General features: G+C 39.6%; 1 protein-coding gene and 1 non-coding gene across 18 annotated transcripts in view; both read left to right on the top strand.

Annotated features, from left to right (window-relative positions):
* The window catches only part of LOC136851321 (heterogeneous nuclear ribonucleoprotein 27C-like), a 56006-nt gene that overhangs the window by 23645 nt on the left and 17834 nt on the right, over window positions 1-14527 (top strand). For 6 of the 17 annotated variants that reach the window (XM_067125340.1, XM_067125344.1, XM_067125342.1 and 3 more), the window contains exons 4-7: window positions 10093-10175; window positions 11167-11298; window positions 11582-11852; window positions 12336-12407. In XM_067125340.1, coding sequence (XP_066981441.1) covers window positions 10093-10175; window positions 11167-11298; window positions 11582-11852; window positions 12336-12407 — 558 coding nt within the window. The remainder of the gene's footprint in view (window positions 1-10092; window positions 10176-11166; window positions 11299-11581; window positions 11853-12335; window positions 12408-14527) is intronic. The other 11 variants (XM_067125348.1, XM_067125343.1, XM_067125352.1 and 8 more) reach the window with 3 other exon arrangements.
* Window positions 4558-4660, top strand: LOC136851651 (U6 spliceosomal RNA). The gene has a single exon (XR_010856945.1). It is a non-coding gene; the product is annotated as a U6 spliceosomal RNA (small nuclear RNA).

Genomic DNA, 14527 nt, shown 5'->3' with positions numbered 1-14527 from the left:
TGGCTCATAAAGACACTTGTTAAACTTATTGAAAGGTGTTCCATGGAATTTTTGTTTTTAATTGTAAGCCTTCACAGTAAGAAAGGGTCCGGTTATTAAAATGTCACTTTAGCATCTGATCTTATTATTTTTTACTATATTGTCAAGACTGTTGACAGCTGTTTTGATGGCTGGACCAAATTGATGTGTTTCCAAAACAAGTAGAAGTAATATACCACCTTTATTTGTTTAGGATAGAATAATTCTCAAGTATTTTTGTAATGAAAATCACATGTATATAATATTAATTAAGATTGTCATATAAATTTTTTCTGTTTCTTGTAGGAAAAGTTTCATGTATATGTAATGAATAAGGTGTAACTTGTAATTACAGTAAATATGTGATTAACCCAAATTTAGGATAATGTGGAAACACATCTTGATTTTTTTCTTTCTTTGCTTGTTTTAAGGGGCAAAATAAGCAGTGTTTGGAATGAAAATCTATAATTTAAGGTAAAGAAACCTTGCCTTCTTAAGACAAAGCATTAAAAAAAAAAAAAAAAAAAAAGGACTTGATCATCATGTGTGTCATTCGGGTTTTGAGACCAGACTTTACATTTTACTCTTGAGTCCGAACTGAAAATTGCAATTATTTTAGTTTAAATTTTTTTTTTTCTCTCTCTCTCCTTATCAAAAATGGAATTTCATAAGAGGTTTGGGTCTATAGGTTCAGTTACTAAAAGGGTAATTTATGATTGCTGGATATTTTATCAATGCTAGAATCTCTATAAGGGGAGCACTGACACCACAAGGCCCCATTATAATATAAATTAAGGGTTTGACATGATAGTTTTCAATTAAAGCTTGAGAGATACAGTAAAGAAACTTACAGATTTGACCGTATTTCAAGTTCATGTAATTTGCTTAAGGAAAAGATTTGTTTTGCCATTTTTAAATTGATAAAAAGAAAATTACAACCCAAACTTACTTTTTACATTATTAGCTTCAGTAAAGATAAATATAAATTTCATTCAGTCACTTCTGAGAAGGAAGTCTTCATTGGAATTGAGTTTTCAGTGAATTGGATGAAAATTTGTAAATATTTCAAGTACTCATGAACTGTAGTATGGTAGGAAGTACCTTTGTGTAAGTTCTTCACTTAAGGAAATTCTGAAATTTATGGCACTCAGAAATGATTATGCTTTGTTCTGAAAATTTAAAAACGGAAACATTCAGTAAAGGCAGAAAACTGGGTATATTTTCATGTCAAGAGATACATAAATATAGGGTATGGAAGTCTTGCAATCATTTGTTTTTTCAGGTTTTTTTATGGATTTTTATTTTTCAAATTTTCCTTTATGTACAGATTTATTCATTTACATAATGAGTAAAGGGTATTATAAAAGCTATGCCAAAATGATATCTGGGTTTTCATTTTACTAACTAGCTACACTTCCATGTAAAAACCTGTCCTTTTCAATGGGTAATGTGGCTGAAAGGACCATAACTTCAGATAATTGCTCAAAAATCCATAAAAGAACTTTTATAACCTGAAATACCCTTGAGTTTGTTTGTGTGGATATTAAACTCTCCAAGAAAAACTACATGTGAATATTTTTTAGATCTTATGGTTTTTAGTGCAGCCCTTGAGATGTTTGAAAATAAGCAGTTAATTGGTGTTGAATGTTATAAAACTTATAATTAATCAAATACAAAGCATGCCTGTTTGCCAGTCATAATGCTTGTGAATTGCTGGAGACAATGTTTTTCACTTTTGACCTTGGTAAGGGCAGTATTTATGGTAATTGGGATGTTATGCCATATCTCGTACAGTAATTGACAAAAATAATTTGAACTTAAAATTTCCACCTCAAATTTGGCTGTGGTTCCGAAAAATCTATGGAACCACCAGTGCTCATTTTTTGGAGTTCTCAAATTTGCTACAGTGATTATTTCCATATATATGTTTTTTTTTTTTTATTATTATCCAGGTACAAATACTGGATTACTTAGGTCACTAACTGTAAGAATTGATTTTGGTTCCTTAACCCGGATAATACCAGGAAGTTGATCAAGCCCAGATCGGACCCTCGCTGTTGTGTACTGCTTTGTGCATCACCCTGCATTCTTGCAAATTTCATTTAAAAATTGGAAAATTGCTGCATATAAAACTTATAAGGTTACTAACTCAAGGCAATGAGGTGTACTTGAAATCTTATTTGAAGAATCTACTTTTTTGGTTGTTGGGTACAGTTGAGAGAGAGTATGTGCAGGATGAAATCCAAACATTAAAATTTATGAAATTTGCTCTAAGGTTTGATAGATATGGGAAGAAATTTTAATTGCTCTTCTGACCATGTTAATTTTCCTTTTGATATCTACCTGACAGAATTGGACAGTTGCGTAGAACTCGGTTACAAGAATTTCACAAAGTGGTACATTTCAAGAAAATTCACTGGTTTTGCTCAAGCGTTATTTACGTAAGACAATGTATGCCATGGTTATTATGAGACCTCTGAATTTTTACAAATGCAAAGCCTTGGACACCAATTTTGGAAATGTCAGTTTAATCATTAGTTACTAGTGGGCAACCCTACTACATTGTGCCCATGCTTATAAAGGCATAATATTATGTAACTAAAATATTTGTCTTGACAGTTTTCAACATCTTTGAAGGAATGTGCAATATTCTAAAAAAAAAAAAAAAAAAAAGCTATAATGCATAGTAGTAGGTGCTACTTGAGTATTGTCAATAAAAAAAATAAATTAAACTAGGATATCATTGCACACTAGATAAAGCGGGTGTAAAAGAATCAGGAAATGGAAACGCTCAACTGGTATCTTCCACGACAGTTAGCGGTTATTTACAGTAACATCATTAAAACCCATTTTGTTCATGAGACTTACCTGCCAGATATATATATAGCTGTATTCTCCGAAGGTCCGACAGAATTTCAAATTTCGCGCACACGCAGTGGCCGGTCAGGTGGTTAGTACCATTCCCCACGCTGGGAGGCGGGTATCAGGAACCATTCCCATTTTCTATTCAGATTTTCTCTGTCGCCGGACTGTCAACACCTGTTGTCAGTTCCTCCGCCTTTGGATTTCAAATTTGTTGTCACTTTAAGTATTTTGGTTGTTTTTTGGTATTAAACTGATCTGTGATTGGCATACGCTCTTTTGTGGACCGCTTTTGATTTTGCTTTTGACTTTTTCTTATAATTAAGATGTCTTACCTCTAGCTATCGTAGTCTGTAGTTTGGGTGAATGTAAGGTGAGGCTATCGAAGACTTTGATAGTTCCTCACTCTTTATGTATATATGTAAGGTGTTCAATGCTCTATGATAATCGGTAATGAATGTGTGGGATTGTCTGAGGGTGAGTGGAAGAAATATGAAGCCTATATGCTTAAATTGAGCGTGATAGGCTGAGGAAATCTTCCTCCAGAGTGCATCCATAGTTGGACAGTCTGGTTTTCTCCGACTAGTAACCCTGTAATAAATTTATTACTAACCCTGTAGTTTGTTGCTGCAGAAGGTAATTCCTGGCTCGTGTGGAGTCAATGCGTGCTCTTGAAACTAAAGTGAATGCAATTCAAACGCATAGTGTTAGTGCTAGTGCCCCCTAGTGTTGTGGAGGGGGCGTCAGATCGGCCCTATAATGCCTCTAGGCCTGGACTCTGTCGAACTCCCAGGACCAGGGAGGGGGCATGTCGAAGCCGCATGAGGGGCCAGGGGCTTCCCACCGATCTGGCGCCCTTCGACAGGTCCTGATGACGCTACCCAGGCTGCCAGGATCGTGCTCAGGCACGCATCCTGAAGGGATTGCTTTCGCCCTCCGACACGCCCCTCCCGCCGGGTTGGAGCTCGGTTGGACTCTCGCCTCTTAAGAGAAGCTTAGAGGAGAGGACGCTCACGCCCCTCTTCCTCTAGACGCTTGTACTCCCCGAAAGTTGCGTGGATATTCCTCTGCAGAAGAGAATAAAGTGTTTTTCGAATGATCACTCTACTCGACCCCTGTCGCGCTAAGGCAAGGGCTAGAGCTTCTTCCCCTGTGGAAGGAAGTATACGTCTCTCGCCCCCTTTCCTTCTCTCAGGTTCAGCCCTTCTCCCGAGAGAGTGGCTTCTCCAACACAGAAGATTTTGTTGGGTTTGCAACAACAGCTGATGCTCTCATGAACCTTTCAAGATTCGTATCTGCCTGTTAAGAGGTACAGTCTTTTTCACCTTTCGTCTCCGCTCGGAACGATACAGAGCGCCTGTCGTCTAGAGAGTGTTTAGTGGCTTCCGTTCGTCTTCCCCAGTTGAGGTGTTGGCCTTTTCTTTGTCTCGCGCCAGGAGCGCTGCTTTGCTCTTCGCGCTTCGCTTCACGCTTCCTCACCTTGACGCCGGGCGCGCTTAGCCATGACGTGGGCACACGCGCCACGCTGTGACTCTCTTCTAGTACTTGCCACGAGCGCGCCACGCCATGACGCCCGCTTCGCAGTATAGCTTCAAGTCTTGTGTTGACACCGGGCTCCAGTTGTTCATCATGTCCACAACTACCCGCCCAACATCTGATGTCCTTCTTAATTTAGCAGTACTTGCTTCGCAGTACATATACTAATTGGAACGATACAGAGAAGATTAGCATGGCTTTTGCGCAAGGATGACACGCTAATCGTGAAGCGTTCCACATTTTTTATGTTTACTATACGCATTACTTGTTGACGACTTCTTTTCGTCGCGGTAGTTCCCGCCACGATCGGTAATCGAACTACTTTCACCACTCACTCAAGACCTCCAGCTGCGGAAGAACATCCTTCTTCACAGCCTTTGTATGAAGAGAAACTTCTTCGCTCTTCTTCTTCCTCTGATTATCAGACTCTGGCTTTTTCTTAAGGATCTGTTTCTGAGACTTTTCAACCGGCCGGCTCCTCTCTCTCCACCTTCGCAGTTGTCTTTGTCTTAAGGGGGAGCGTTTGTAAAAAATCGGAAATAAAATTTTCTGGGATATTTTATATATGGCATCATACATATCCTGACTATCTTCTCAGAAAGTTTTATTTAAAGTTCGCCACAGTTAGAAGTTATAAACAAAACAGTAACCTATCATAGTCAAATTACATTTTTTCATATAATGTAATGATATTGTCAGTATATCGGTGGTAATTTCCTTTTAGCTATGAAATAATATCTAATGCGATCTGGCAAACCTGTGGACATAGTAGGCATCAGCCAAAAGACAGGAATGCCGCAGGGCAGTCACCAGTCAGTGGCAGTCAGTCAGTCAGCAGCTCAGAGCTTGACTAAGTAAAACGTCGCGCTGGCCAACCTCAGCCGTGTTTTGACACTCGCTTCATTTAGCTTCATTTAGCGGTTATATTACTTTGCAGGTCTATTTTGTCTTTTCATTATGTCATAAAAACATCAAACTGTGTAACGGCAAGCAAATAAATACACAGAGAAGCAAAAATATCGCTTTTCTCTCAAAAAACCTAAGTTATCGACATTCAAACTGCATCTCCTTCATAACGCTTGTAATCGATCTCAGATACAAAAAGTGTAAAGCTAAATGTTTGCATAACAAAGGGGTCCATGGGGAAGCAACACGAGACCCGCACCACGAGAGAAAGAGTTTTTTTTTTTCCCGAAGGAATGTCACTTCCAAGAGAGGCAGCAAGTGACTCCCTTCATCTCCAGACTCCTTTGCAACCAGGCTTCATTTTGCACAAGCCTGGAAAGAGTGAGGGGCAGACGTTTGGTCCCTCCTACTGTTAGGGAGAGAGGTTACTTTGATTCCCTTCCTGTCTCCTCTTTTGTTTTTTTGTTTCCCAACTGCCTTCCTGTCAAACAGAAAATTTTAGACCTGCTCGAACAGATGTTCGATGAGAGCAGTGGAACAGATATTGACTCGGTGTTCCCGGGTTTTTACTACAGATTGTTTCTAGTCCCGAAACTTTCAGTAGGCTGAGACCCGTCTTGGACGTCAACAGGTCGAACAACCTGGTCCGAAGGAAAGTTCAAGATGGAGACCTCGCAGTCAATACTAGAGCCCTTCATCCCGGGATTGATGGTATCTTTGATCTCCAAGATACTTATCTTCACGCCCAATTCATCCACTGCTCGTGGAAGTATCTCAGGTTGTCTTGGGGACTAGACGCACCAGTTCAGGGCTCTCTGCTTTGGACTCACAATGACCATACCGTTGAAAACACCGCTTCGTCCGATCAGCGAAGTTAGCAACGCTGGGTCTGGTCAGTAGGCTACGTGGATGGTTGGCCGCCTGGGAACACCAGATGCTGTTGGCGCCATTTTGCTCCGAGGGTGTTTACGCCCCATGAAAAACGCCACGATGCAGTTGCATCTGTCGCACGCCAGATCTCACTCACGGACGACTGGTTGATTCGAGCCGCCGCTTAAGGTATCTGAGGACCTTCAGTTGACTCTGCAACTCGGGGAAGTCCCTGGGACTTCTGGTCTGGGAGTAGTCGCAGCTGATCCTCACTGTCCATTGTGTCTGGAATTCAGATCTATTCAGCGGCTTTTATAGCGTCTCCGATCAGCAAGAATGGCAACTTCTATGTACTAAAAAGTTTTGACCTTCTTGGAAAAGGAAACATGCTAGGTGAAGGAAGGAATGAGTCTGCTGGGACCATTCCTCGCTGGAGAAGTTTGTTTTCTGGGAGTCTGCATCTCAGGCCTCTTCAGTTCTTTTGTTGGAGAACTGACAAAGCAAGGAAGTCTTGAAAGAGGAATTGAGAATTCTTCCTTATATAAAGAGGATCTGTGGTGGTGGCTCGATATAATTGCAGAGGATCTCCCTGCTTCTGAACCCAACCTAGTGTTGTTTTTCCGATCCAACAGGTTGGGGCAAACTCAGAAGAGAAAGTGTTGAACCTGGAGAGGAACAGGTGTCCTGGCACATCGACTTCAAAGATTTGGCGGCTATCTTTTAGCTCGCCAATTTTTTCCGAGGTCCAAGTTTGCAATCGTGTAGTTCCTAGCAAACTCGACAATACTTGTTCCTGTTCTGCCTTGCAAGAGAGATTATTCTTTGAGCCTATGCTCGCAACATTTCGATTCTCACAAGTTTTTGTGGCAGAGGTCGAAAATGTTCAAGCAGACCTGCTCTGTTGGCGCCATCAACTCCTGCAAGGAATGGACCCCTTCATCAGGAGGTTTGCCAAGATTTTTGGAAATTTTGGGGTCGCCATCTTGTGGATATTTTCACGACCTCAAGAACAGCGAGGCTCCCTCCCTGTAAAGCTCATCTGTACTCGACCTGGGGCAGTTGTGATAGTTGCTCTTCCCTGGGATTGACGGGAATAGATGTTTACGCCTTTTTCCCGTTCTAAATTCTGGGAGAAGTCATCGCCAGTTCAAGGCCTCACAAGGGACGAGGATGACCTCATCCCCATGTTTTGGCCTTCAACCACTGGTTCTCGGAGTTTCTCTTCTGGTTGGTAGACGTTCCGAGGACCCTTCCTATGAGAGCAGACCTGCACATACAAACCCACTTCACGAGATATCTTTGAATCTCCGCGCCTGAACCTGACTGCTTTCAGACTATCGAAACTTGGTCAGAGCGAAGGGTTTTTTCTGGCCAGGTGGCACGGGCCATCGCTAGAGCCAGAAGTTCTTCATCTAAAAGGATATATCTAAGCAGTGAGCAACCTTCAAAGGTTGGTGAAAGGAAGGGCTTTTCCTCTTCCTCTATCATTGTGAGCCAGGTTCTGGATTTTTCTCCTTTACTTAAGAGAAAACTCGATATAGCAGTTCCGACTATCAAGTGTTATCGGAGCATGCTTTTCGATTGTATTCAGACACAGAGGATTAGCTTTGTCTGACAATAAGGACCTCCACGATCTTACGAGCTCTTTCCAAGACGCCCAAGGTTCCTCAGCTGATTTCCCCTGCTTGGAACTTGGACGAATGCTCAAGTTTTTGATGTTTAGTCCTTTTGAGCCTCTCCACTCCTGCATCTCTTAAGGATGTTACTGAAACGGCATTCTGGGCATGGCAAGAGAGTGAGAGAAGTCTGAGGCCGTCATGTGGGCTTCAAGGAACACAGTGCTGTCTATTCTTTAAGCCCTAAGTTCTTGGCTAAGAATGATAGGTCTTCTAACCCTTGGCCTAGACACTTTGAAATTAAAGGTTTAGCAGACCTTGTTGACAGGAACCTGAGGAGTTCTATGTCCAGTTAGAGCCTCAAGTACTACCTTAAAGAACACAGGACACTGCGTGGTCCATTGGATGTTTTATGGTGTTCTGTGAGGCAACCAGTTAAACCTATGTCGAAGAATGCACTGGCATTCATTAGGGACGCCATTAAGGACGCGCATACCTTTAGTTGTGACGACTCCAACTTCAAGTTGTTGAGTTAACGCCACGCAGGTGAGGGCAGTTGCTACCTCCATGCGTGCCTAAGAAAATATGGTACTCAGTGACATTTTTAGTGCCACATTTGGCGAAGTCAATTCGGTGTTTGCCTCACACTCTTGGCAAGATGTTTAGGTAGCATACTAAATTGCTTTTCGCTGGGACCATACATTGCTGCTTCAGCAACCTTGAGGACAAAGGGCAACTCTGATCCTATCCCTTTTAATTGTGTTTTTGTGGTTGTTGGGTCGACTACTGGAGCAGTCTTCCCAATCCTTTGCAAACTAACGCTTTTTTAGATGTTGGTTAGGTGGTTAGTAATGCTCTTTTGTCCTCTTTGTATGGGCTATGATCTAGTCACATTGTGGTCACGCTCCGTTGACAGATCATCTAGAAGTCGCCAGCTATATAGGTCACTACCTCGCTGGGGTCTCTAGTAAAGCAGAAACAAGACTAGAGTGACAGTAACCACTCAGTCAGCTAACGCTATCAGATAAGGAACCAAAATAATTTTACCAATAATTGGTTTTTTCCTATTTCTTGGCTGTTCCTACCCCCTCCAAAGGTGGTATTCAGCTATATATATATCTGGCAGGTAAGTCTCAGAACAAATGATATTTTAATGATAAAATAAAGTTTGTTTCATACTTACCTGGCAGAGATATATATTTATATTGCCCTCCCTCCTCCTCAGGAGACAGTGGCATGTTAGAAAATCTGAATAGAAATGGGAATGGTTCCTGATGCCGCCTCCCAGCGGGCGGGAATGGGTATTAACCACCTGACCGAGCATCATGCAGCCGCGAATTTGAAATTCTGTCGGACCTTGGAGAATACAGCTATATATATATCTGCCAGGTAAGTATGAACAAACTTTATTTTATCATTAAAATATCATTATTATCAGTTATAAATGGCATTCTTGAGGTGTGACATTCTAGGCCAAAAAAAAAAAAATAATTTTATCTTAGAAATGGTTACACTTGATTGACTCGTGGAGATTTCATGAGTAACCCATGGCCCCACTCCCTCCGTGCAAAGAATCGAGGTCCAGTTGACAACTTAATGGGTGTGCACAATTTATATGCCAAAACTGTAGCCAGCATTTGACATAGGTAAACTCTACTACAAATTTTTTTCAGAATCTCCACGGTTTTTGGTTTATTCAGTTATTTAATTGTAAAATTTTTGTTTTTATAGATAGAATTCACATTTTGTTATGGGGCAAACTTCTTTAGCAGCCCTGTAAGTATTTAACTCGAGAACAAAATCCCTAATAAGGAGGATTAAAATTTGTTTGTAAAAATTTATATTTTTGAGTTTTAAAAAGTGCATTTCAGTCCAAGTACATTCCTTTCAAGCCTGAAGTGTAACCCTAACAAATTCCTGTTAAAATTTCTGTCTTGAATGTTGCAATCTGATTGCCATATTATGAATTTGAGGAAGAACTAAACCCTCAACCAACCCATGAGATCTTAGGATTGAGCTTGTTGTCTGGTTGGTATAACTAATAAAATGGATTCTACTCATTTTGATTTATTCATGGTAACAATAATTAGAGAGGACTTTGGGAAGAAGAGGCAAGTTTTGTAATTTATCTACAGGAACTTGCAAGTACAGCAGCAGCAAAGGATGCAGGGTGGTGGTTGGTGTGTTGCACCCACTCAGTACTTTGTAGGTAGTTCACAATAGGTTGGTCCTTTCTTCATACACTAAGCTAAGCTGTTTTTCTGTTTGGTTGTCACTACACTAGGCTTTGGGTTTTTGTCCTTCGAAACGGAAGAGGCAGTGGATAGAGCGGTGGCTGAGCACTTTGTCAACATAAATGGAAAGCAGGTATTAGTCTTAAGTATTTTTAGGGTCAGATTGGCATATTGGCTTTTGATTCAGTGCTTATACTGTACTGCTTTTGAAACCTGGGCATTCATTGTTACGCTTTAACATGATAAAAGTGACCAAAACTCAGAATGCTTATTTAATGATCTCTGCCTTTGCAAGTAATGCATTAAAATGCTAATGTGTAAGTAGTGTTCAGTGCTCTATGCCATTCTAACCATTTTTAGATTTAATTTCTTTACAGCCTTTCTGGATTAAAAGTAATTAATGTTTTACTAAATTTTATTAATGAAATTTAAGTAAGTAGCATTTTTATAATGTGAGCGGCAGTATCAACTCATATAAGATTTAGGTTCAGGTTTTCAATTTAAGAGGAATTGGGCCATGGTATGAGTTTAAATTGACTTGTCAGTACAATTTAGGCAGTAGGTGAGCAGTGATGTAGTGAAAATTAACCTTGTTGCATCGTAAAGTTTCAGTAGACTTTTCCTCTTTTTGCCAGAAAGGTTGGTTTTGTTTAGCATTTTCAACCTTGAAAATCTTCATGTATTTCTCAGATTTTGTCAGTCTTAATTACAGAACAAATATTTATTTTGCTTTTATTGGCCCTTTTATATCCCCCAAGAAAAAAGTGGATTTACATGTTAACTTTTCATCCATGAAGAGTTTTAATGTGTGAAATTGCAGAAAATTTGCATGGTATAAAATAATTTAAAATATTTCTCACATGAGAACACTACTAGCCTGTTTGATTAATTGATAAATGAGTCAATTATATTCAGATGTGATGATAGGTCTGGTAAGTCTTTAACAGATTTAGATCTAGATATAATTTTATTAGTGACAGGGTGGAACTGGGTTTCTCCCACAGTTGGGTTCTTGGTTCCAAATTTTTATTTAGACATTTGCAGTTGATGTCTTATGAGCCCCAGTGTTATTTTGAGTTAAACGGTTAGTATTACCTGAACTTTTTGTTTTTTCCAAACTGCTGAAGGTTGAGATAAAGAAGGCAGAGCCACGAGATGCAAGCAAGGCGCAGGAGGATGCCGGACAGTGGGGCACTCCTCCAGACAATCAGTGGGGAATGCCTGTTGGACCCCCTGGGATGCCTGGACTCAATAATGTAAGTTTTGAAGTAAGACCATGTTAATAATAAATGTGGAATTAGTTTATTTACATTGATCCCATGAACTTTGTGTCCTTCTGAACTGCTCTCAAGGCAACACAAGACATATTTCAGGATCCTGCAACCTAAATTTTTTATTCATGAACTATTCCTCCCCACCCCTTCTTGCCCACCTTGTTTAGTGTGAATTGTGGTTATATTGCCAGTAATACTGAAATTGGGTTATGTTGTTGGTCCTTCATACAGTTGTATAATTTGGAATTTCTCAATATTCTTCCAGGGAATGGGCCCAGGTAATATGGGTCCACCATTAGGTCCCCCCTTAGGACCTCATAATAGTCAGATGGGAGGGCACATGGGAACCCAAGGAATGGTTCAAGGCCCGTATCAAGGCTGGGGTACTCCTCCGCAGCAGCAAGGATACCCACCGCAGGGGTATGGTGCCCCCCAGGGCCCTCAAGGCTACCAGGGTTGGGGTGCAGGCCAAACACTGCAGCAGTGGGGTGCACCTAATTACGGGTCTCCAGGAGGCCAGCAATACGGAAGTTTTGGTAAGTATCACTTTGAATACTTGATAAGTTGATGAATAGATTTTTGTAATCTAAGTTCAGACCACCTTAGTTTCCACCAGTAGGGTTCTTTCGATGAATTCTTTGGTTATAGAGTACTGAAGGTCTTTTAACTCGTAATGCTTATCTGAGAATTTTACAAGGTACTGCTGAGTTACAGTTCAGTTCATGTATTAAATATAGTTGATTGCTAAATATAATTGGCAAAAATGTCAGTATTGAAGAAGAATTGCAGGTATATTCATGTATTCATAAAGCACGAGTATTGGACATGTAGATAAGGCAAGGAATATGTCAACACTTACAATTTAATTGTAAAATTATGAATTCAGTTACATATTGCTTTGAAATTGAATGGGGTGTCATATCCTTGTATATCTTTAGATGTAGTGTCTTGAATGCTCGTGCAAGCAGACAAAAAGGAGAAAAAAGGATTTAGATAAAGTGTGAGGGGGTGTGTTTCAGGACCAATGGAGGGTGGATCGTGGGGGTGGACGTCCCCCACCTCTCCCTCCTCCACACCTCAGCCACACGAACGTGAGTCGTGCATGGCGGGTGTGTGTGTGTGTGTGTTTATACACTTGGTGTTTTTGTTATTGCATATCAGCTGGAGTTGAGCTTTTTGAGATCATTAACAGTTACTGCAGTTTGGTTTAATATTTTAATAAAGTTTTAGTTACTGGGAACCTCTTTATAAGTGAGCTGTAGAATCCTCTTTGAATGCATGCAGTTTAACTCTCTCTCTCTCTCTCTCTCTCTCTCTCTCTCTCTCTCTCTCTCTCTCTCTCTCTCTCTCTCTCTCTCTCTCTCTCTCTCCTCTCTCTCTCTCTCTCTCTCTCTCTCTCTCTCTCTCTCTCTCTCTCTCTCTCTCTCTCTCTCTCTCTCTCTCTCTCTCCTTTGGCTTTCTTTCCTTCCTGTCTTTTGTTTGTACATAACCCCTGTATGTTATGCTTATTACTGTGTGTGGTAACCTTCTCTACTAATATCGTTTCCGTTATACAGTTTTTGGTTTGATGTGCTTTATTGAATTCTAGGAGAAATCTTACCATTATTTTATAAAATATTATAGACTTAAATAGAATTCAGTTGGGTTCAGTTGTATTGAATGAGGTTTTTATAGATTTTGTAAGACTGAATAGGAATGAATTTTTTATACTTATGACCTTTTGGGTATCTCAGGAGTTATAGGGTACAGATGTGGTTAGTGTCTAACACTAAATTAGGTAGAGTATATAGTAATTGATTGGGAAAACTTTTATAGATTAATTATATCAATATAAAGTTAGTTGGTAGGAAAACAGTATTTAGTGAAATATATGAATTACTGCCTTTGTATTTTTGGGATCTGTGGTGATGAGAAATTCCAAAAAAGGAAACTGGTTCTGAAAATGATTAGGTCACATTTAGTCAATCATATTCGAGGTTTTTTCTCCACCATATCGAGTCAACATTTTAGTACTAAAATGGAAAAGTCGAAAGTTTTAAATAGTGGGTGTGGACCAGATTTTATGTTAAAGGGGAAGAACCTTACTCATTGCCACTAAATTTTGCTGGGGGTTAGCCTTTAGAGAGCAACTGATTAAAACTGATTTAGTTGTGCAGTTTCTTTAGCTATATTAGCCCCTATGTCTTGCCTCATGAAGTATTCATATGCAGTCACGACTGATCTGTTGATTTAAATGTGATTAGATTACACTTGTGTAATGCAAGGCACTGAGATATGAGATAGCCGCCTCGTAACCCATAGAAATGTAGTTTATTTGGTTGAGTGAGTCTCATGACAACTATTTGCGCTTTTGTCATCCCTGAGTGCTGGGTTTCTTAGCCAGTATTTATGGAAATTAGTTTCTCCTTAGTAGGGCAGAATTCCATTATTTACAGCATTCTTATTAAGTGAACTTAAAACTCTGAAGTTGATAAATTACAGCTGCAAGGCAATGGTATGGTTACTGAAACTTCAAATGCAAGAAGAGGTCACTTTCATAACCTGCAAATAAAGAATTCTTCTTCTTCTTCTTCTTCTTCTTAACAACACTATGTAAATCCTATTGAGGTTTTATAGATGATTAGAAAGAACTTACTCTTACTTTCTTAATAATAGAAATAAATATATAAGCTAAAATTAATGTTTAGAGACTTAAGCCAAAATTAACTAGTAGGTTTTCATTTTTTCTCCTTGAATACTTGGGACATGTGAATTAGATAATTTTTCTTGATCAGTGAGAAGTTTGTTACTTTTCTACTGCTGAACTGCTGCTGTTGAAAGTAAGACCAGGAATGATTACTCAGGATGTAAAGCTTAAATGAAAACTAGAGGTATTTTGACCAGGGGAAAAAAATGGTTTTCAGAGATAAGTTGGACCTTCAATAACAAGGTAAATAAGAAAATTAGTTTTTTTTTTTTTTTTTTTTTTTTTTTTTTTGTAAAATACAACTAACTCAAGGAGTCCAGTTATTAACTACAATGTAAATGATACATGCTAATGTAGTCTTCAAGATCAAAAACATTCTATGCCAATACCAGAAAAAAAGGTCTTAGCCTCATTGCTTAACCCTAACGCCTACTGGTCGTATCATACGTCGACTAAAATTGTCTGTTGGGTGCCAAGTGGACGTACCATCGTCGACTACAAAAATTTCAACCTTCGGTCAACTTT

This window comes from Macrobrachium rosenbergii, chromosome 23, assembly GCF_040412425.1.
Source record: "Macrobrachium rosenbergii isolate ZJJX-2024 chromosome 23, ASM4041242v1, whole genome shotgun sequence".
Classification (NCBI taxonomy): Eukaryota; Metazoa; Arthropoda; class Malacostraca; order Decapoda; family Palaemonidae; genus Macrobrachium; species Macrobrachium rosenbergii.
The sequence above is the reverse complement of the archived record's forward strand: the minus strand, read 5'-3'. Positions and strand labels throughout refer to the sequence as shown.